This window comes from Gopherus flavomarginatus, chromosome 19 (genome assembly GCF_025201925.1).
Source record: "Gopherus flavomarginatus isolate rGopFla2 chromosome 19, rGopFla2.mat.asm, whole genome shotgun sequence".
Classification (NCBI taxonomy): domain Eukaryota; kingdom Metazoa; phylum Chordata; order Testudines; family Testudinidae; genus Gopherus; species Gopherus flavomarginatus.
In genome coordinates this window covers 7,017,696-7,041,433 of record NC_066635.1, presented here as the reverse complement: position 1 = coordinate 7,041,433, position 23,738 = coordinate 7,017,696, and the positions used below count along the sequence as shown (strand labels likewise).

The 23,738-nt window shown below is 46.7% G+C and overlaps 1 protein-coding gene across 1 annotated transcript in view; it reads left to right on the top strand.

The window, feature by feature from the left end:
• CUX1 (cut like homeobox 1) overlaps positions 1 to 23,738 on the top strand; it is a 401,218-nt gene that overhangs the window by 346,773 nt on the left and 30,707 nt on the right. The window contains exons 15-18 of the mRNA XM_050929095.1: positions 17,375 to 17,511; positions 18,744 to 18,810; positions 21,391 to 21,506; positions 22,071 to 22,187. Coding sequence (XP_050785052.1) covers positions 17,375 to 17,511; positions 18,744 to 18,810; positions 21,391 to 21,506; positions 22,071 to 22,187 — 437 coding nt within the window. The remainder of the gene's footprint in view (positions 1 to 17,374; positions 17,512 to 18,743; positions 18,811 to 21,390; positions 21,507 to 22,070; positions 22,188 to 23,738) is intronic.

Below are 23,738 nucleotides of genomic sequence, written 5' to 3'. Positions count from 1 at the left end.
TTCGGCACCATCGACTAGTAGGCACCACTCCCTGTCCACGAGGCGTGCCAAGAAGGCCAGGAAGAGGCCTTCACCACGGCACCGGAGTAAACCCGGAACAGAGGCTAGACCCATATTGAGCAGTCCTCGATCCCCACCGGCTTCCAGGCCTCCAACTCAAGTCGAGCTGAGTAGCCTGGCCCATTTGGAGCAGGCCTCCCCGGATGTCTGGATGCCCTTCACACCGGAGGCCCTGCAGGCAGGCCAGAATGTTATATCCACGCCGGTATCAGGAGCACCACCAATATTGGCCCCGCGGTACAGAGACAAGCTGCTGCTGGGATCTCCACATTCACCCCCAGATCAGGACCAGTCTAGGTCGAGGGAACATTCCCGACACTGTTCGCCACCCAGTGACCATTCAGGGCAAAGTCCACATGAATCGCCCTCGACGCCCACCAGACTGTCTAGTTGGGTTCTATCTGACTGAGACTCTCAGTACCGCTCCACCTTGAGGAGCAAACACCAATGGGACCGGGGCAGATGACGCCAAAGGTCCTCATCTCGGAGGGGCTATCGCAGCTGGTCACGGCACGAATGTCGATGTTGTTTCTGTTCGTCATCTCGCTTCAGGACCCCGCCACAGCGCTGCAGCCCCGGGCATTGATCACCGTCATCTCGCCATCATGGGTCCGCCCGCCAGAGCCGATTGCGGAGCACCTGTTACCAATAGTACTGGTCCTCCACATCAGGATCATGGTCCTGTGGTTGGCATTGCTCCCGGTGCCACCACTCCTCCCAGTCCAGGGGCAGCGGCAGGTCATATGTCAGCCTGGCCTCCCTTTGTAGTCGTCCCATCAATGAGTCAGGCCAAACATGCGGTTCCACTGGTGCCACAGCAGGTGCAGTGGCACCAGGCACGATGGCCAGCCCAATGGTACCTGTGGGCACCGTGGCCCCCATCGCAGCCCCCGGTGGCAGAAGCCTCAGAAGGACCACCATGGCAGACTCCCGCTCAAACCACCCACCTACCCAAAATACGAGACCGCTTATAAGAAGTCACGGGACTATAAGAGGCGCCCAGAGAGGCTGTCTCGGCCTGCCCCCCAGCCTGGATCCTCCGAGGGCAAACAAGTGGGGAAAAGGCAGTTTTGATGGGACGCCCAGGGGCACCCTGCCAGTTCTCATCGGAGATCCACCCTCAATAAAGCTTACCTTCTCCAATCGGTTGTGTGCTTTCCTCCAGGAGTGGTCGCGGCTCACCTCGGACTGATGGGTCCTCGACACCATCTCACGGGGCTACACCCTCCAGTTTACTTCCTCCCCGCCCAACCACCCCCCACCCATCCCTCCTGGGGGACTCCTCGCATGAGGCTCTGCTCGAGCAGGAAGTGAGGCGGCTCTTGGGCCTAGGAATGGTGGAAGCAGTATGGTGGAGTTCAAAGGCAAGGGGTACTAATCTCGCTATTTCCTTATCCCGAAAGCCAAAGGGGGGCTCAGGCCCATCTTGGACCTGCAAGGCCTGAACCAGTACATGGTGAAGCTCAAGTTCCACATGGTCTTTGTGGCCTCCATCATCCCCTCCCTGGATCTGCAGTACGCATACTTCCACATTCATATATTTGAGGGGCATAGATGCTTCCTCTGTTTCACGGTGGGGCAGGAACACTACCAATTTACGGTCCTTCCATTTGGCCTGTTCACTGTCCCCAGGTATTCATGAAGTGTATGTCAGTGGTGGCAGCCTACCTCGGGCGCTGGAGGGGTCCAGATCTTCCCCTATCTGGATGACTGGTCAAGGGCAGCTCCCGGTCGCAGGTGTGGGATCACGTGGCGCTCCTTCTGTTCACGTGCACCACTTTAGGCCTGTTGGTAAACAATATCAAGTCCACGTTAATCCCAGTACAATGCATAGAGTTTATCGGGGCGGTCCTGGATGCCTCGTCCTCCCTCCCATCAGACAGGTTCGAGACCCTGAAGGGGCTCATTGACACAGTCACAAGGTTTCCAGTGACAACAGCCAGAGTGTGCCTCCAGCTCTTGCGTCACATGTCGGCATGCACATGTGTGGTCCATTACACCAGACTCAGGATGAGGACCCTCCCAGCTCTGGCTGGCCTCAGAGTTCTCCCAGGTCAGGGACAGGATGGACAAAGTCCTCACAGTACTCGAGCCAGTGATCACCTCCCTACAGTGGTGGTCCTCCCCAAGAAACATGCTCCAAGGGGTCCCGTTCAAGGGCAGGGCCCCGTCGCTGGAACTGGTGTCCAATGGGGGCCCATGTGGGGAACATTCAGACCCAAGGTCTGTGATCGGCTCAGGATCTGATCCTTCACATAAATGTCAAGGAGCTCAGGGTGGTACGGCTGGCGTGCATGGCCTTCCACTCGCACCTGGAGGACCGGGTGGTCAGGGTCCTCCTGGAACATGGCTTTGACATTCTCCATCAACAGGCAAGGCAGGACCCAATCCTCTGCTGCAAAGCTCTCAAGCTGTTGGACTTTTGTATAGCCCACATCATCTGCCTACAGGCCTTCCATCTGCCGGGCACCCAGGACGTGCGGGCAGATCGCTTGAGCAGGGACTTCTCCTCTCAGCATGAGTGGTCTCTCCACCCAGAGGTGGCGCACGGACTTTTCCAAGTGTGAGGAACTCCCCAGGTGGACCTGTTCATGACTCAGCAGAACTGTCGCTCTCCCCAATTCTGCTCCGAGGGGGGGCTGGGATGGGGCGCTATCTCTGATGCCTTCCTCCTGTCCAGGTCAAGCCAATTTCTCTATACCTTTCCCCCGTTCTTGATGATCAGCAAGGTCCTGGAAAAGTTAGACGGTCAAGGCCCGGGTCCTTTTGATTGCCCTGGCATGGCCCAGGCAGCACTGGTATGGGACTCCCACGGGCCTGGCGGTCGCCCCACTGTGGCCGTCCCGCCCAGACCTGCTCTCCTAGGACCAAGGCCGCTGCCTTCACCCTAACCTAGCAGCACTCCACCTCACGGTGTGGCTGCACAATGTTTAGGTAGGGAGGAGAGGACTTGCCCGGTAGGGGTTCAGCGTGTCTTCCTAGCAAGCAGGTGGCCCTCCACACGCCGACCCTACCTGGCAAAGTGGTCTGGGTTTTGCAGATGGGTGGACAAGTGGGGCGTTTCCCTGGTGGCTGCCCCGATCCAGCTTATTCTGGACTATCTCCTTCACCTTAAAGCCCAGGGCCTGGTGCCCTTGTCAGTCAAGGTGTACCTGGCGGCCATATCGGCCTTCCATCCGCCGGTGCAGGGCCACAAAGTATTCTCCCATGCTGTGACTGGCCGATTCCTTAAGGGGTTTGATCGTCTCTTCCCATATGTTAGGCCCCCAGTCCTGCAGTGGGACATTAACCTGGTGTTGGCCCATCTCACAGGGCCCCCATTTAAGCCGCTAGCCACATGCTACTGGTCACACCTCTCGTGGAAGGTGGCCTTCCTCATTGCGATCATGTTGCCTAAGCGGGTCTCAGAACTCAGGGCCCTGACTGCTGAGCCCCCCTTACATGGTGTTTCAGAAAGATAAAGTCCAGCTCCCCCACACCCTTCATTCCTCCCGAAGGTGGTCTCTGCCTATCACATGGATCAGGACATTTTTCTGCCGGTCCTCTGCCCCAAGCCCCACGCGACCAATGAGGAGCGCCACCTCCACACTCTGGACATGAGACAGGCTCCGGCCAAACGCATGGAGGGTCGACCGATCTCCAGTCAGTGGCTCTCCAACCGGATCACCTCGTGCATCCGTACCTGTTATGACCTGGCGGAAATCCCTCCGCCACCAATTGTGAAGGCACAATCGACACATGCGTAGGCCTCATCACCTGCCTTTTTGGCCCATGTCCCCATTGAGGACGTTTGTAGGGCTGCCACATGGTCTTCAGTTCACACGTTCACCTCACATTGTGGGATTGTCTCTCGGACGAGGGAGGATGCCGGGTTTGGCAGGGCCGTTCTCCATCCCAAAAGGTTGTGAACTCCTTCCCACCTCCAACAGATATCGCTTGGAATCACCTATTGTGGAATACACATGAGCAATCACTCGAAGAATAAAAGACAGTTACCTTTTCCGTAACTGGTGTTCTTCGAGATGTGTTGCTCATGTCGATTCCACATCCCACCCTCCTTCCCCTCTGTCGGAGTTGTCTGGCAAGAAGGAACCAAGGGGGCGCTCCCCTACAGGTACTGCTAAGGGAAAAACGCTCTGCCGTCGACTCCAGAACTCCACCAGGGCGGGAGGCGGAAGTGGAGTAGACGGGGGAGCCGCGGCCATCGATCCTGCGCCGTGAGGACGGGGGGCAAGTTGATCTAAGATGCGTTGACTTCAGCTACGCTATCCTCGTAGCTGAAGTTGCGTCTCTTAGATCGATCCTCTCCCCGCCACACCTCTCCAGTGTAGACCAGGCCTTAGACTAGAATGAATTTGCTTACTCATCTGGGGCAGAAAAATCATACGTTCCTGGTTTGAAGATGAGAGGTCTTTCCTTGGTACATAAATATGTCAGCAGATGTTACCATTGTCTGTCTCTGGGCTCCTTTCTCCCTTCCCCCGCCCCCCCAACACACACACAATTTTTATGGGTTCCAGTGGGAAAGGCATGAAATGTGTCAAATGCTAGCTGATTCCAGAGTTCTGTGAGTGTTGCCCTAATCAGTTTTCCCTTTTGGGGTGCACCTGTGCACTGAACCAGAACCCTTTGGAAAGTTTTTTATGCTATATTCTGACTGTCTGCAGAGACACCAGCGCACTTCAGTCAGGAGACTTTTCTAATGGGCACAACTGTGGCTACAGATTGGGCAGATGTGCCTGAGCATTACAGAAAGCTTTTAGAGAATGCTGTTCACAACTTTCTAATCCTCAGCTGCTATCTTTTTTTGCCCCCTTTTTAAACTCCTGAAGAAGATGAGATACTCTAGGAATGGTCTTGTGCCAGGTACAGATGTAATAAATAAACACAGCTTGATTGTTACTCATCTGTAAAGTGACTGATGAATGTGACTTCTGGGATAGCTCTATCTCCTGGGCATCTTTGTCACCTAGGGTGGTGATCTAAAAGCTGACTGGCCATGCCTCCTTCAGACACTACTAAAGAAGAGGAGTTTGGATGTTCGAACTTTTCACTGCTCAAGACAAAGTTCAGTTTGTCTGACACCTTGAACAGTCATTTGTGTAGAGTTGCTGTATTTGTTAATGAAGGCTGTGAGGCATGGCTAAGTACTTTAAGGAAGATACCAGCCTTCATTTCACCAACTCTGTGGAAAGCAGAGTGATAATATTTGGCCCCTCCTCAAATAATTGATTATTTTTTCAAAGTCAAATGTTTCTAAACTCTGATGAGACCATTTTGGCAGGAGTGATGATGATGCTTCTCCTATATCATCTTCTATTGGAGGATACAAGTTGTTTTGGATTCTAACCTCTACAAACTCTTCAACAGGAATGTCCTTTACTAATGGAATAATTTAAACTTCAATGAGGCAGGTACTAACGGGTGCTTTGATAGACACAAAAGACTGATCTCACTGGAGCTGATGCAAGGCAGAAAAAGGAGACTACAGCATTATCAGCACCCCAGTCATGCTCTAAGACTGCTGACCCAAACACTTAACTTCCTGCAGTTACCTCTCAGATGTAGGTGCATCCATGATCTCTGTATCTTTTAGAAGAGGAGCAGGGCTCTGGGGGATGAGGGTGTCATCTCTCCCTTTCTTTCTTCCATTGGCTGAATGCTGAGAGAACTTTCCAGACCTCCTCAAAATGGATTGCTGTACCCCAACTCAACAAAGAGCCTGAAACTAGCTCTAACTGATATGCCAATTTGACTCCTAATCCTTGGGGAGCCCAGCAGTGAATTTCAGATGGGGGACATCTATTGGGCCAAGTGCCCTTCACCAAAGTATCTAAGGTGTTGATTAGGGAGGTAAGACATCAATATCTTGCCTCCGCAAAAAGAGCAATATGTAAATGAGATTTTCTTTCTGGGCTCTACCGTTGCAGCAGAAGATTAATCTCACTGGGTTTCAAAGGCAGCTCTTGGAACAGATATTCCAAAAGAGATTAGAATTTACTTCCCTATGTAGAAAAATACACATTTCAACTTCACTTCTTCTAAATAACTATTCACAACAAATCAGTCCAAACTAGGGGGAGAGAAAAAAGAAAAGATCAATAAGTTAAGAAAGTTGAGGTACTAGAAGGTGTCCTGACATGCTGCTTCAGTGCCAGGGTTCCATCCCTGGCCCTGTCAGAGATTAGCTTTGATCTTGGGTAAATCACAGACTCCCTGTCTCAGTTTCTCCATCCTTCAAATTGGGATAGTTCTGACCTATCAACGAGTGACATAGCAAATTGTAATAGCTGTAAAAACATCTTCCTTCCAGTCAATAAAGTAATCTTAGAACCTCCAATCTATCTGTGTTTCAATACACTTCCGTTCTGTCTGTTCACTTCTAAGAGGATATAGTTTTTTTGTTGTTTTTTTAAGTCTCTTCTAGCTTGCCAAATCACTGCTGTTCTTGTTTTCTGTGGAGTTATCTAAATCTAGGGTGTCCAGGACATTTAGAAAACAAGCTATCAACTAGTGGAATCATAAAGCTTGCCTCTCATTTGTCAGGCCATATAGTCTCAAACTAAATTGCTGTTGCATCTCAGTTTCCTCCATCTGTGAAAACAGATGCTGCACATGATTTGTCAAGAGAGTCCAATCACTAGAATTATTTCCATGACTTGAAGTTCTTATCACTCTGAGAACTGTCAGGGCTTCTTTATTATGAACATGCTTCTCATGTGTGTACATCTGCTGGACTCTTAACTGTCATGGTTGAGTGCCATCCAAGGCTCAGGCTGTCAGTTTTGTTTTTTTTCTTGATATTAAAGACAAGAATTTTAACCTTCAGTTTAAAACTGTTCAATTCTAAAACTGATGATACTCTCACAAATGAAAAGGGGATGGGCAAATAATTCAGTGCAAGTTGCTATCAAACTTAGCCAGAACATTCATGATTGGTCTAAACCAGTGGTTCCCAAACTGGGGTTCATGAACCCTTGGGGGTTCACGAAATGTTACAGGGGGTTCTCGGGAAAAAAATCCCTAATGGCGGACAGAGCTGTCCCTGGGGACCCCAGGCAGCATGGGGCCAGCAGCCTGGAGCCCCTGGACTTCCAAGAGCGAAGCAGATCAAAGCAAGCATCTCTATCACACTGAGGCGATTTAAACTTCAAGGTTCCTTATATGAAATGGAAAAGGAGGTGGATATTTTTTGCTGTTTTTTAAATTAAATAGGCAGCTAGTATTGTTTTTAAAATTATTATGAAGAACAAGTTTAAGCTTTGTTGTAACGTGTTGTTTGCCTGGACTGCTCAAGACCTGAATGCTTGTGTAGGAGGAACTCTTTGAGTTGACTTCTTAAATACCTTCATGCTATTTCACATCTGATACTCCCTGATGAAACATAGAAGCCTTGTCTTACAACAGGCTTATTTAAAGTGATACAAGCTACGAAAGTGAGATCTTGGAAGAGTTTTCATAATATAATAAAAATATTGTAATGATAAATAATAATCATAAATAATGTATAATAAGCATGTCATAAAAACATTTTATATTTCTAAGATCACTGCATTTTATAATTTATACTCAGGTAAGGGAGAAAAAAACCTGGAAATACTCATTTTTAGGAGGGGGGTTCGCAAGACTTGACATTTTAATGAAAGGGGTTCATGGGTGGTTAAAGTTTGGGAACCACTGGTCTAAACCCATTACAATCAACCTTTTTGTACCGTGTTTGTTCTCTTCCTTTGGATGTCAGTGTGGTCAGCCCTAATCTTTTCAAGTGGGCAGCAAAACCCTTTTAAGACCCACGGGCCTGCAGATGCCTTCACCTATGATGCTGTCCATCAGACAGTAGTGTGGATGAATCACTAAAGATTACTCAGTGCTAGCCTTTTCCTTTTCAGTACTCTCTGGTCAGGAGATGCCTTTATTCACTCCACTCTGCCAGGTCAGCCCTTCTGGGCATTACATGATCCTTTTCAATAATCCCTGTCATAAGTGTTGTCTTCCTAAATGATCAGTCCTTACAAGAGACTTGCCCCAACTCCCATTGTTGTCAATAGGAGTTGGATCAGTCCATAAGTCGAGAAATATTTCTAAGATCTCATACCAAAGAAATCAAGGTGTCTGAGGCTTTCATTCATTATGATTTGACACCTTTCCTTTCCTAAATCAGGAAGATTCTTTGTGCCCTCAATTTCTGGGAGGCATATTTGTACATGGCCACTTGTCCCTTAGTTAGTTTTCTTTTTGAAATGCTGGATTCCAATTTTCAAGTGTGTGTGTGTGTGTGTGTGTGTCATGAAGGCTTTTCCCTCAGCCTTTGTGTTTTCACTAAGCTCCTAACAGTAATGGCTTCTAACCTTTTATCCTCATGCAAGCTGTTTGATTATGTAAGAAGGGTTTTCTATCACTAACATCTGTGACCCAATTCTCCACCTAGGCCATCTCCTCCACCACCTGAAACATGCTCACCACGCCTCAGCATTCCCCCACTAGTTCTTTTCAAGTCAGAGGGGACTGCATGCTAGGGAAGCAGATTGACATTTGACATGCCTGCCAGTTTTCATCTGACTGAAGTGTGTCATTTAAATTGCTTCATGACCTCCAGGGACTCTTGTAAACATCAACCCAATTACCCAATAGAAAATTTCATTTACCAGATGGGAGCCCCAATTTAGCCCTTATTTCTGTGACAGTGGTGGTTTTGCTAAAATCCAGGTGACAAGATTCAGGTTTAATAGAACGAAAGACATACATGGAGGATAGCGTTTTTATAGCCAGTTAGAATCAATAGTGGCAATCTATCTCAACTACAACTGAGATCACCTTAAACTAGCTATCTTGCAAGGGTTTAGGGCTCAATTCTAATCTCATGCATGGGCATGCATTACTCAGCAGCCTGGGAATCTTGCTGGGCTTGTGCCAACTTGTATAGAAACGCCTGTTTCAGGATACACAATGCTGAGCGCCCATATGCCTCTTTGCCAGGTTGATATTCCTGTCAGCCTTCTCAGTCAACAAAGGATGTTAAAGATGGTTTTGTCTTTACTGCAGTGGATCAGAACTCCAGCATTATTCAAATGTCAAACCCCAGCCCCTGGCTGGTGTACTATTTAGAGGAATCCCAGTGCCACCCATGACAGAAAGTCAGACAAATTAAATTACCTCCCCACCTCCCTGATGGCGTAGAATTCTAACACTGTGCTGTTGGAATTAGAAAAGATAAGCAAACAGGATTTGTCTTGGCAATGGTACCCACTGGCTTATCTCATGAATGCTGCCAGTATTGTGAACAGTTTAGGTAGGGGTCCTTCTTGCTCCTCAGTTTTCATATTATTTACACAGCAGAATAGCTTAAATCAAATGAGAAAAGAAGCATATGGCAAGATCCTTCTGTTGCAGTTATGCAAGATGTCTGTCTTTGAGAACTTTAATGTGATTTCTAGCTCTTCTAGTAAAATCTTGCAGTGATACATTCAAAATTGTTTTGTTGAAATTACTAGATTTAGACAGAGGCTCAAATGTTACCTTTAGAGATGAGCACAGCCAGCAAAATTCTTATTAGGATTTCATACACACCAACGGTCAGGATCCTTGAAATCTGCAGAATTCGTTTCAGCCAGTCTCTTGTTAGTTTTTATTTCAAAGCCATCATGTAAATTTGTATATCTTTTTTTAAAGTAAGTACGGCACAATCAACAAGTCAGAAGAAAGTTGAAGGCTTTGAGCCAGAATTTTCCCTAACCCCTAACAGCCATTGTAATAGTGCAAATGGAGTGTAAGGCTGGTGGATCTGGAAATCAAAGATACAGACTTTCAGCCTCACCCGGTCGGTCTAGAATCTGATGATATGCCTCCGTCCCAAGCTAGCTTCTCATAAACAATAACAGCTCCAAATTTCTCTATCTCTTGCTTCTTCAGATACTCCCAGGAAAATACAAGATTTTTCAGTAATATTCTATTTCCAACTGCATAATATTTTATCCTTGTCAGGCTGAGTTGACAGGTAAAAGGACCATTCTCGCTCCAGACAGCACTAACATAGAGAGTGACCGGTTTCAGGAGGTGTTGCTGGTTGAGTGCATAAGATTGTCTGGTTGTTTCAGTTCATCACCACCCTTGACAAAGTGCTGGAAGCACTGAGAGCCCCAGTAATTCAGACTGAGTTGTACCCAGGGCCGGCTCCAGGGTTTTTGCCGCCCCAAGCAGCAAAAAAAAAAAAAAAAAAAAGTGTCACGATCTGTAGCTCTACTGCTGCCACTTCAGTCTTTGGCGGCAATTCGGCGGCTGCTCCTTCGCTCCGAGAAGAAGTGAGGGACTTGCCGCCGAAGACCTGGATGTGCTGCCGCAAGCAGCTGCTTGCTGGGCTGGTGCCTGGAACCGGCCCTGGTTGTACCTGTCAAGTATGCTAGAGGCCACCAAGTTTGAGAATGAACAGTACAGTTGAGAATTCTAGTTTTCCCAGGATTTTAGTTTATTTGTGCCATTATCTCTTGCAGTATGTTCACTGGAAGTTGAACAGGCAATGAAAGCTCACTTACCTTAAAATGGTTCAATGCATATGAAAGTCTGAAGGGTTATAGTGAGTTCTGTTAAATGTGGCAACATACTGAAAATAAAACACTGATATTCTTTTGTTCTAGCTGAAAGCTTAAGTCGTAGGCATTCTAATCCACTAATGCAGGTTATTTTATGTACTGGGTGAAGTTAAAGATCTGCATAGAAACAAAAAGGAGGGTTGTGCTCCTTTTTTCTTTTTAGTGATGACAATCAAAGCCTGAAAAGAGGCAAATCAAGAGGAAGGGTGGATTGTTCTAATTTTCATTGTCTTTTACATTAGAAACTTAAGCTGTGTCTACTCTGTTTTCCTGAAAGACACTCTGTGGATGACTTGAGAATCTGTAGAATTATGACTTGGCCAGTACCAAGGAGTGAAACCTGAGCAATTGAGAGAACCCTTTTTTACTCCATTTAAAATTCAGCCAGTTGAGGGTGGGGTGGGTACTTTCCTATTAAAAAACAAACTAACCATTTAACTCAAGCACCTGAAGAATATTTAGAAGGAAAGTTCTGATAAGGATTGAGAGAGCTTCCATTCCAGTCCTCTGGTCTGCCTAAGAACATGGAAGTCAAAAATTCAATATTCTTGATGTTTCTAAGGTTTGGAAAAAAGCAGAGGGAAAAAAATCTTTTCAGGGCTCTTTTTGTGCATCAAAACGTCCCACTACCCCAAAAAATAAGACCCCAAATTAATGTTTCCTTTGCATGTAAACTTTGAGGCATATATTTGTATATACTGACAGGTGTCCACTGAGCCACTGGAAAATGAACAAAAGAATGTTTTTAATTTCTTCTACTTGGGCAGGCAATGTTGCCTTGTGATCAGAACTGGAAAGTGAGAGTTAGGAGTTCTGGCTTCTGTTTCCAGTTCTGCTGCTGCTTCACTGTGTTACATTGGGCACTGTTGTGCTTCCATTTTCCCATCCGTAAAATTGCGATAATGATACTGACACACCTTGGTAAAATGCTTTGAGATCCCCAGATAAAAGATGCTGTACAAGTGCAAAATAACGTTGATTCATTTCTCATCCCTCTTACTCTGATGCGTTTATACTGCTGCTGAATGTGTCCAAGTAAAGATTCCTCAAATGTATTAAACTAATTTAGTTCTTGAGTATGAATTAACAATTGGCAAATCCAAGGTTCAACTAGCACCTACATATTTAGCTAGTTATCTGACCCATCCCCATTTGAGGAGGCCTGTCTCTGAGCCCTCCATGGCCATCTCCCTTCATTCCATGACAGGCTTAGCAAAACTTTGTAGTCCTTTTCTGACACTATTCCCTAAGAGGCTGCAAGCATACAGTACCCAGTGAAACCTCTAGCAAACTTCCAGATCTCTGTGCTGCTCCTCCCTCTACCAGCCTCTCTAGCCAGTGCTATAATCGGTTGCTTTATGAGTGCTACATTTCCTCTGTGCACAGGATTAAGATTAAAGGAAACATTTCCCTGGACGTGCCATCCTCTACATGCCAATCTTGCAAGGTGCATAGTGCTTTCTGCCTGCACTCATACCAATGGGGCCAGGCCTGGTCCTGCTGGGGTTAATGGCTGCTTTGCCACTGACATCTGTGGGTACAGGATTGGGGCCAGTGGACATTAAATGATGCTGAGCATACTGCAGAATTGGCCCCTAATTTTTTATTTATTTTTTTTTGAAAGAGGCTTTGTTATTTCCAAATATTTTGTATCTGGAAATATTCCTTTGAATATAGTGAATTCACAGGTTCTCCCAAGTACAAACATTTGAAGAACATAAAGTAACCCTCTCACATTACTTAAGAGACAGCACCCTCTAAGGATACTATAGTTCTGTTACAACTGTACAGATACTATTCCTGAAAGGCCATTGAGTCCAGCCTCCTGCCTTCACTACCAGGACCAAGTACTGATTTTTGCCACAGATCCCCAGGTGTCCCTCTCAAGGATTGAACTCACAAGCCTGGGTTTAGCAGGCCAATGCTCAAACCACTGAGCTATCCCTACTGTATCTTTATAGATAAGAATTCTCAGCCCCAGTCCTTCTGCCCCAAAACTGTGAAGTGTTGTATAATGGATTTTGAACATATATGCAGCAAAAATAAATAACTGGATTGTGCCTGCCATATGTATCTCTTTTCCCCTGTAAACATGTTCTGACCTTATGCGGCTACCTGCTGTGTAAGTAGTGTTTGAGACGGTCAATAATAAGAGTTGGCACTAATATAGCACCTAGTGTTAAATGATCTCTCTGATTCACAAACCATCCCTCCTCACAATACCTCTGGAAGGTAGGGAAAGCACTGTTGGCATTTCACAAATGGGGAATGCAGCCACACAGAAAAGGAAAAGGACTCGCAAGCCCAGGAAGTGAGTTAGTTTCAGATCTGAGGCTAGGAGCCAGGTCTCCTGATTCCCAATCTTTTGCCCTCTTGTCTATGGTGATAAATTATCTTTGAATTGCAGGTTTAAAAAAAACAACCCAGGCCATGATGATTGGTAAACAGTAGGAGTACAGGAAATTCTGTGGTTTTGGATCACAGGGCTTTGTGGGAATAGTGTGGCACTAGCAAGTTTGAACTTTCAGAAGTTGCAGATTCTAACAAGCTCAGAATCTCACTGCAAGACACAGTCAAACCTGCCAGATTTCACCTGGTTTTATGTCAAAAGGGAATCTGCATCAGCCCAGACTCAGGCTAGAGGGTCACAAACCATAGCCAGGCTTTCAGGTTTGTAGTAATGCTCCAAAGCAGCAGAGGTTTGCATGTGATTTGGGCTTTTGCTGTAAATGCTTTGCATGACTCAAAACGACACCAGGATGACTTCTAAGGCCACGTCCAGACTAGGGGAGGAAAATCGATCTTAGATATGCAACTTCAGCTACGTGAATAACGTAGCTGAAGTCGAATTTCTAAGATCGAGTTACTCACCCATCCAGACGGCGCGGGATCGATATCCGCGGCTCTCCGTGTCGATTCCGGAACTCCGTTCGGGTTGATGGAGTTCCAGAATCGATGTAAGCGCGCTCGGGGATCGATACATCGCGTCCAGACTAGACGCGATATATCGATCCCCGAGCAATCGATTTTAACTCGCCGATACAGCGGGTTAGTCTGGACATGGGCTAAAAGGTGTTTAAGGACCTGTAAGAGTCTGCCCTGGCTTTCCACGCACAGCTTCTTCACATGGAATCTGAGCATCTCTTACTATCCAGCTTCTGATAAATGAGCATTTTGCCTCCCAGCTGTTTGGAATTCAGGCAACAGATAGTTACTCACCCTGTGCAGTTACTGAGATTCTTCGAGATGCGTGCCCCCTGTGGGGGCTCCACTTCAGCTGTTGGTGTGTCCTGATGCCATTGATCAGAGATTTTTGGTAGCAGTATCTGTCTGGGTCACGCACGCAGTGAGCATCTCACAGCACCATTGGTGCCTCATCTAATGGGTACAAGACCTGATGCCCTCAGTTCCTTCTCAACTGTCCTCGGCCTGAGACGGTGCTCTGTAGTGGTGTCAATGAGAACCTAGGAAAAATAATTAGGAATAATTAGAATTAATTAATGACATTTAAGTTTTAGTTTGTTAATAGTTAGTTTTTTTTAAAAAGAAGGAAAAAAGAGATGAGAAACTAATTACTAGGTGCATCATCAGTGAGGGACTCCACCAACTGTTAACTAAACTTTCACCCACCTGAAAATTCATATCCTGTGGGGTTGATCCTATAGTCTTCACGGAGGCTAATGAAAGTTTTGCCTATATGAAAACTGCAGGATTCAAATCTATATACTTTAGCAAAGCTTTTGATATGGTCTCCCACAGTATTCTTGCCAGCAAGTTTAAAAAAGTATGGATTGGATGAATAGACTATAAGGTTGATAGAAAGCTGGCTAGATTGTCAGGCTTAATGGGTAGTGATCAACGGCTCACTATCTAGTTGGCAGTCGGTATCAAGCGGAGTGCCCCAGGGGCTCAGTCTTGGAGACGGTTTTGTTCAACTTCTTCATTAATGATCTGGATGATGGGATGGACTGCACCCTCAGCAAGTTCGCGGATGACACTAAGCTGGGGGGAGAGGTAGATGTGCTGGAGGGTAGGGATAGGGTCCAGACTGACCTAGATAAATTGGAGGATTGGGCCAAAAGAAATCTGATGAGGTTCATAAAGAACACGTGTAGAGTCCTGTACATAGGACAGAAGAACCCCATTCACTACTACAGGCTGGGGACTGACTGACTAAGCAGCAGTTCTGCAGAAAAAGACCTGGGGATTATAGTGGATGAGAAGCTGGATATGAGTCAGCAGTTTGCCCTTGTCACCAAGAAGGGCTAACAGCATATTATGCTGCATTATTAGGAGCATTGCCAGCAGATCGAGGAAAGTGATTATTCCCCTCTATTCAGCACTAGTGAGGCTACATCTGGAGTATTGCATCCAGTTTTGGGCCTCCCCACTACAGAAAGGATGTGGACAAATTGGAGAGTCCAGCAAAGGGCAACGAAAATGATATGGGGGCTGGGGCACATGACTGATGAGGAGAGGCTGAGAAAACTGGGCTTGTTTAGTCTGCAGAAGAGAAGAGTGAAGGGGGATTTGATAGTAGCCTTCAACTACCTGAAGGGGGGTTCCAAAGAGGATAGAGCTCGGCTGTCCTCAGTGGTGGCAGATGACAGAACGAGGAGCAATGGTCTCAAGTTGCAGTGGGGAAGGTCTAGGTTGGATATTAGGAAAAACTATTTCACTAGGAGGGTGGTAAAGCACTGGAATGAGTTACCTAGAGAGGTGGTGGAATCTCCATCCTTAGAGGTTTTTAAGGCCTGGCTTGACAAAGCCCTGGCTGGGATGATTTAGTTGGTGTTGGTCCTGCTTTGAGCAAGGGGTTGGACTAGATGACCTCCTGAGGACTCTTCCAACCCTAATCTTCTATGATTTTATACCTATATTATTTTTTATTAAGCTTAAACAGATGGAGAGCTGGATTTTTCCTAATACCAACAGATACAGGTGGAGTCTGTAACTAGTAGGTACATGATCATATCAAAAGAGAAATTCATTTGTAGTATAGCGGGACCTAATTCTCTCTTAGTAAGTTCAAGACACATTGGTTTAATGATATTGTGTGTGTATAGAGATGTGTATAGTTGTGACATTAGTGATGAATGGGGACTTTCATTCTAAGTTCCTAGTTTTAGTCATCTAGAGATTTTCTTGCACAGAAAAACCCTTGTCATGTTTTAAGGTGTGATTTTATTCAGAAAAGTTATTTTAAAATTGACACATGCTTACCTATTGACTCTGCTATTAACTCCCACAAAGCCAGTAAGTAAATCAGGCAGATCTGCTTGATCAACAATAGGGACAAAAATAAGTTTTTGCTGCTGCTTATTCCTGGCAGCTCTGCAGAGGCAGCCCAGCTCAGAAATGGGGAAGCTTCTTGTGCATCAGCAGAATTGGTTGGCAAGTTCCAATCAGTGACAGCTGTGGAACCCCTCCGTAGACAGTGTTGTTTTCCAGGCCTGACACCGGGCAACCATTGAACCTGCAGCTCCTTTAACTGGTTACAGTCAATAAGAACGAACCTAGGCTGACTCTCAGATCCCTGACTAAGTTGTGAACTGGGTGCATTTGATCTGGAAACACTGAGCGATCAAAAACGTGAAGCCCCACTCTGCCATTTTCACAGCCTCGTTTTCAGAACTGCATGTGGGTGATTTTGTTCCTTTCGCTCAGGAATCTCAAAAACATTTTCATCTTAGAAGTGTAATAGGGATGGATCTGAACCAGACCACCACATCCAAACTCTCCTAAAATGATGCAGAAGTTCTAATCTAGATCCGTGCATTATAGTGCAGAAACCTCTCTACTCAGCCTAAATTAAGCCCTTCATGTGTTTTGCCAGTGGAATAAGCTACTTGAGCAATACTGACAGTACTGAGCACATGCAGGAAGTTATTTTTTCACTGATATTGAGTTCCAGAGCCCCAGATATAATGCACAAGCCCTGGCTCTTGCAAATGGGATGTTGCGCAGATCTTAGGCTAAATGGCTTTTATAGCCCTTGCCATTCATAACTGAACTTGGATGGCCACTGTGCAAGACTAAAACAAGGCCACGTTGCCCCAGTTCATTGTGCCCAGCATGTGGTTGTGATTGGGCTTGTAGCATCGGGCAGCTGTGAAGAAAGCTGTTCAGCAGCACTGTTATCAATCATTTACACTGCTCTGGCACCCCAAGGATCTGTATTGTGGGTTCCTCCCTCAGACGCCTGTTAGATTCTAACAGGACAAGACAACAGGAACGCAACAGGGTTGTTAGTGCATCATTTAGTGTTCTGGGTCTCATGATGTAAAACCTTCCTTTTTCCCCACAGCATGTTTTTTGAAATGAGAGAGGTGGAGGAGTGTGCTAGCCATTCAGACAGCTACAGCACTGTCTGTACCATTCGGAAATAACCATGACAGAGAATCAATCAGGCAACACGTGGGAGTAGATAATCTGAAATCAGATCAATGAAATGAACGTACAGGGATGGTCAGCTCAGAGGAACAGATGATTCTGTCTGCAGCAATCAGTCGAAAGCTGTGTGAGATGTTGTAAAGTATGGCCCCAGGATGAAAACTGGTACCTAAGGAGGCCCATGATATCATGTTAGGCAGCTGAATTCACATATTTCTTCTAGAGCAGCAGATGCTGCATGCATCAGACCAAAGTGGAGGCTGCGTGAGATGAAAAGGGAGTTAGGTCAAGGCCCTCCACACTGACCAGCCAGTTTCACGGGCGTTCTTTTTCAGCACGCTGTGCTGAGCTGCAGATCCAGTTCACAGAAGCCGTTTCTACTGTTGCTGATCAGAAAGAGCTCATCACCAGCCTGGAGCATGACCTCAGCACTATCCAGTCCATGTCTTCGGTGCATCGCCCTGATGCCGAGGTAATTCCAAAGATTTCCTTCCAGTTGCTGACCTATTGATTACAGGGCCGCCGAGAGCCGGTTCAGGCCCCAGTGAAAACAATTTTTCAGGCCACCCAGCAGGGGCAGACCAGCTAAACAGGGCCGGGGAAGCTGGGCCCCAGGCCCCCTTCCGGACTGCCAGGCCCCGATAATTTGTACCGGCTTCTCCCTCTCCCCGCTCGTCGGCTCTGTTGATTACAAAAGCTTTATTTGCATTCAGTTCCTTTTCCTCTCCCCCACTTCTCTGCCTTCCACCCCTTCTCCTTCCCCTTCTACTATCCCAGATACATCACATCCCTCAACATCTTTTCCATAATCCCACTCCCATGAGCCTTAAAAACCTCAGTGCTGCTCCAAGCTGGGCTCTCAATTCTTCATTCTCTTTGCTGAGTTAGCTGATCTATCAAAATATTCCCTGCTCTAGTTTCCCTAGACCCCAGAATTCATCTCTGGCTCCTTATACCCAACTCGAGAGTGTTCCCATTCCTCACAAGACTTGAGGGCCACCACTAGGACCCTGGAGGGGTTGGCAAAACTTCTGAGACTCTGAGATGGATTTCAGCAATGATGGGGAAGCCTACTGGGAAAACAGAAAGGAGGAACTTAAACCAAAATGTATCCTACCATTAAGAAAAGGTTCAGGTTTGAGATTTGGACAGAGGTGCCTTTTTCCTTGTCCAGCCCTCCCTTATTGGGCTAGACATGTTACGGCCACGTTTGCTCTCCTCGTTTCCATTCTGACGTTCTCGTCACCCCGAACTCCAGTTCTCCCTGAGCTCTCAGGAATGCTTCTGGCTTCTGCTATTTCAGAGCCCGCCTGCATTCTGCTTCTTTGCATATTTATATTCAGGCCTTTTAGGCGGGTTGAAACTTAATGCTGCTGGCTGGACTGAAGCACTGGGTACAGCCACCGGTGTCGATGCAATGAAAATGTCTCTGGGGCAGGAAGTCAGAACTTTGACCCATCGTCATTTCCACAATTCAGCCCATGAACTGCCCCAGGAATGCTGTAATTTGTAGCCCTTGTTCCCAGAATATAGGAAAGCATAATCTTAAAATCACCACCAAAGAACCTGGTATGGTCCAAAGCTGGGACAAGAGACTGCATTTGATGAACTATTGCTCTGATCAGCTGTGGGGTTTCCTTACCTTCAGACCGTGCTACTCACCTACACTAAGAGTTCCTATTCACATCTGATTTCTCCACTCAGGGTGCTGCTGTTCACAGTCTAGAGATGATTCCAGACCCCATTAAGGAAGCTACAGCTCGCTTTTATGGTAAGAGTCTGGACTGAGTCCAGTTCATGTTTTGCTGTTTGGGAGCTGTGTGTTCCAGGGAGCTCAGCACAGACGCTGGAGCTATGGAAGATCACTTTACATACTATCTATGGGGTCCATACGCCCAGCAGTGGCTCTAGGCACCAGCGCTCCAAGCACGTGCCTGGGGGGCAAGCCACAGGGGGCACCCTACCGGTCCCTGTGAGGGCGACAGTCAGGCAGCCTTTGGCGGCTTGCCTGCGGAGGTCTGCTGGTCCCACAGATTCGACAGCAATTCGGCAGCGGGTATGCTGAAGCCGCGGGACCGTTGGACCTCCTGCAGGCAAGCCGCCGAATCCGCGGGACCGGGAACCTCCTGCAGGCATGCCGCTGAAGGCAGCCTGCCTGCCATGCTAGAGCCGACCCTGCATACATCAGACACTGAACTTGCTGAGCACCTAACTGAGTCACATTTGTAAGTAGTATGTTAACCATGCAAGGGAAGTACCTGTGTTATGGGAGATCCAGTTCAAGAGTGTGCCGAGGTTTGCTGAGGCATTCTACTGCAGACAGCTGGTAGGGATTCTCCATTACCTTAATGGTCGGGACCTGTGCTTTCAGAGCTGAAGAATCAGAGTTCTATCCTGATTCTCACGGTTGCCATGGTGTGCAACATAACAGCCATGAATTCCTAAGTAGGTACAGACCTTTTGTTAAACTCTCCTTGGGCCTGGTTTTCAGGAGTGTTGAGCACTTCCATCTCCTGTTAACTTTCAAGGAGATCATCCCTCAAAATCAACCCTTGTTAGCCATTGTTCCTTCACCCTCTTGCTGCAGTGCTTCCAGCAGTTTGTGTCAGTGCCCCGACAGTCTCTTCCCAAATCACACCTGCATGCAGAGGTTCATTCCCGCCCTGTCACTAGTCTATTGTAGCAGATTTGCCTTGTTGAAGAGCAAATGCTGACAGTCTTGGGAAGGGTTTAACTACATGGCCTGGCTATCAAAAACGATTGGTTCTCACTGCACAGAGTCACTGACTGTTGATTCTCCTGATATTTTCTCCCTAAAGTACAGCCCTAGACAATATAGCAGATCAGTTCCCCCTGTAGCCGCTTCACTGTTCCTTTCAAATACACATAGAATTCAGACCGAAATTAAAATATCCCGTGCTTCAACTTTTGATCATTCCAGAGTGAATCCTCTCCAGAGCCAGAGAACTAAATGTTTCCTTTACATTTGCTGTTTGCTGTAAGGGCTGTAGGAGAAAATGAATCAAATAAATGATGACTGTTGGCTCCACTGGAAAAGAACCCATTTCCTTTCCTTTTTGTTTAGAAAGGTTTTTATGTAGAATGATAAACAATATCATGGCAACGATTCCACCAAGCAAAAACAACCTGAAGCCACCCATCCTGCTGCTATGAATAGCTCCACTGTGCAGACTAGCTGAGTCGCTGCCTTCTAGGACATATTTATCTTCTGCTGTCCTGTGTAAACCCTAGAGATGCCTGACCTCATTCACGAGGCCATTGGAGGGGACGGCCATCCAGTGGGGTTACATACTCACATGAGTTCTAACCCCAGCCACAGCCGGGCATGTTCTGTGCAGCTTCACGATGCAGTTCCCAGTCCCAGGCACAGGAAATAAACGGTGGTTTTAGTGCAGCAAGCAACCAATGAATTTTTGAAGAGGGATGAAAAGGAGGCACTTTGTTGGGCTAAGGTGAAAAGAATAAAGTGCTTGGCACCATTTCACAGGCTTTGGAGAGGGACAGAGAAGGGGCTGAAGAGACCTTTGCCCTGCCACAGGAGGAGGGTCAATGCAGCCCAGAAAGTGGGGGAGATTCCCTGGATAGGGAGTGTGACCAGGACAGCCAGGGATTGCTGGGAATCAGCACGTTGTGAGCAGGCGCTGCTGGCGAGTGACCAGACCCTCTCCCCTAACAGGGCCAATGGGGTTGCCTTTGGGAAAATGTCCCCCTAAAGTGTGTAGAGATTAGTTGGCCCCATACAGTAGGGATAACAACACCTACCTCGGGGGAGAATTAAGTTTTGATTAATTATTAGAGCTGGCCAGTGAACAGTAATTCCCTTTCCCAGAGGATTTTAAATGTTAAAAATTTGGTTTCATTCCAATTTGGTATGAAAAAAAATGTTCAAAATTCTCCATGTATTGGAATTACCATTCTCCACCTAGCAATACTGGGAATCTCGGCTCCAGGTCTGCCTGGGGCACTTCCCAGTAGCAGGGCACCCTGAGCTGGCAAGAACCAGGGAACCTGAGAGCCAGGGCTGCTGGGAACCTGGGCAGAGCAGCTGGTAGGAAACCGGGCAGGTTTTTATCGGAACCCTAACGGTTTCCAGAGGAGTTTTGTAGAAATTGAACCATCTCTGCAAAACATTTCAATTCCAGTGAATTGGCAAATTCTGAGAGAGAAAAATGTTTTTTCTAAGTTTTTCCATCCAGCTTCATTAATTAGCCATCAGTGAAGTCCTTTAAACCCTCCGGTGGAAGGTGCCATAGAAGTGCCGTGTGTTATTTATCTTCCTTGAATGTCTGCTGACTGAGGATGGTCTCTCACAGTTAGCTCTGCTTCCTAGGTTATCCTCCATCATCTCCCAGCACTCCACTTCCCGAAGGGCAGATGGATTCCCTGTTGTCCATCATCTCCAGTCAGAGGGAGCGCTTCCGTACAAGGAACCAAGAATTAGAAGCGGTATGTTCGGCCGCTTACAAAGACCTGACTTTGGAATGCTGGGCCTGGGTTCTATCCCTGTCTCTGCCATTGGTGTGCTGGGTGACCTTGGGAAAGTCACTTCCCATCTCTATGCCTCAGTTTCCCCATCTGTAGAACAGGGATAATGATACTGACCTCCTTTAAAACAATTGGAGATCTACTGATAAGTGCTACATAAGAGTTAGAGATTAATATGATGGTAAAAAGACACTCCCAGCTGTGCATTTCTGGGCAGTTATTGCACTTCTTAGGGTTGAAGTCCATTAGGACTGCATTGAACCCCAAGTGGGAATAGTTCTCTCTTCCTATTTTTGTTTATACTAATTCATTTTGATCTGTGGTTGGAAGTACCCTCCTTGGAGGCAAACCCTTTGCTGATTGCACCTGTGCTTTGTCTCTGCTGGACTCAGCCCAGCAGCATACACAATGGTTTGGAGGGGATTTTATTTCTGCGATAGGACAAGTTAAATCCCCAATTCCCTTCCCAAAGAATCTGCAAACGCTGGGCCCTCCAGCTAGCGGCGTTTGTTCTGTGTGTTGCAGGAGAACCGCATGATGCAGCACACAATGCACGCTCTCCAAAGTGAACTGGACAACATGAGAGCTGATAATATCAAGCTATATGAAAAGATCAAGTTCCTCCAGAGCTACCCTGGCCGGGTGAGTATGGAGCCTGTCTCTATCTCAGCTGTTGTCCCTTGGAGGGTAATGCGTCCGCATTCTTTGAGATCCACTGTACTGGGGAACTGGAAAATATGTGTAACTATCTTTGTTCATTTGCAAAGGGATGACACAATCTTTTTACTCACATCTGCTTGACCCGTGCCTAAAACCACATTAGAGCATACTAATTACCTCTCCTGCCTGTCCAGTTCCTAGGCTTTGGGTAGTCCAAACATTCCATGATTGGGGACAGCCATATAATGCCATAATACTGTCTGTAGATCACCTTATCCCTTTTGTGTGGAGTAGCTTGATAGAAAGTTGCCCCTATAAATCCTACATGCAAGACTCAGAAGCATAGAAATTGGAGATGGAAAAGATCTACAGTATCAGGCCACTTGGGCCATGTCCCTGCTGCTTCAGGATTATCCTCTACACCTTAGGTCACACACCCCATCTCCCTCCAGTATAATCGCTAATGTCTGGTTTTAAACATCTCACTGATGGAGATACCCTCTGAGGCCAAGAGTTGGCATTTCCTGCCACAAGGTGCCAGTGCAATATGCTTTGGTGTTCACACACTTGTTCTTCACCTGTGGGGTCACAGTTGCTCCTGACTGGCCAGGCACCAAAGAGTTAAACAAATAACTCCTGAAATTATTCAGAGTCTGAGAAATAATTCAGCCTGTGTCAAAAAAAAAAGTGACTCATTCTTGCGTCCCAGCACATGTAAGAGTTGCACTGAGGAATTTAACAAAGAGATTTATGTGGCACGTGCTCCCTTTCACAAAACAATATGCTCATTCAACTCACTGATCTCAGGAACTGTGGAGTGGCGACCTCTGAGAGTACAGTTCGTGACAAAAGGCTTTGTTCCATGTGCATTAGTCACCAGTTTTCTGCACCTTCCCCTGCACGCTACATCAGAATGGCAACTGATTTTTGTTTTTCATATGCAATTGCAAGTGATGACGGGTGACAGAGAATCACTCCTCTCCTGCTATACTGAACTAGAAACTCTATCGTGCCTCTTACGGAACCCCTTCTGGCCAGCAGGGAGAGCTCCTCTCCTTTTCAAGGTGCTAGCCACTGACCTTTCATATACCAGCAATGGTGTGGGTCTGTCATACTCCAAAGCAGAGAGGCTAAAGCGCATAACAAGAGAGAGAATAAGCCTCTCTGTAATACACAAACATGAAACAACAGCGTAAAGGTGTACACAGCCACACAATACTCAAATGTCACTGCTCAAACAGTACTCAAACATCATCTCCTCTCCTTGATGCTTGCTAGACTATCTGATGTATGAGGACTCTCTCCCTTGGCACACAGATGGGATTTTAATACGCAGAAATCTCCCTCCAATGCCAATGGCCAAAGAGACCCTATCACAACTGTTAAGCAAACTGCATAAGCTGACATTTGAAGAGCTTTTCATGGTAGCTGCGTCTTCCAAGCTGAAATGTCCAGTCATGTCCAGACCTTTTGTAACAGCTCTAAAATGAAAACAGATGTATTGCAGGAAAGCTGTCCTAAAAATCCGCTTCT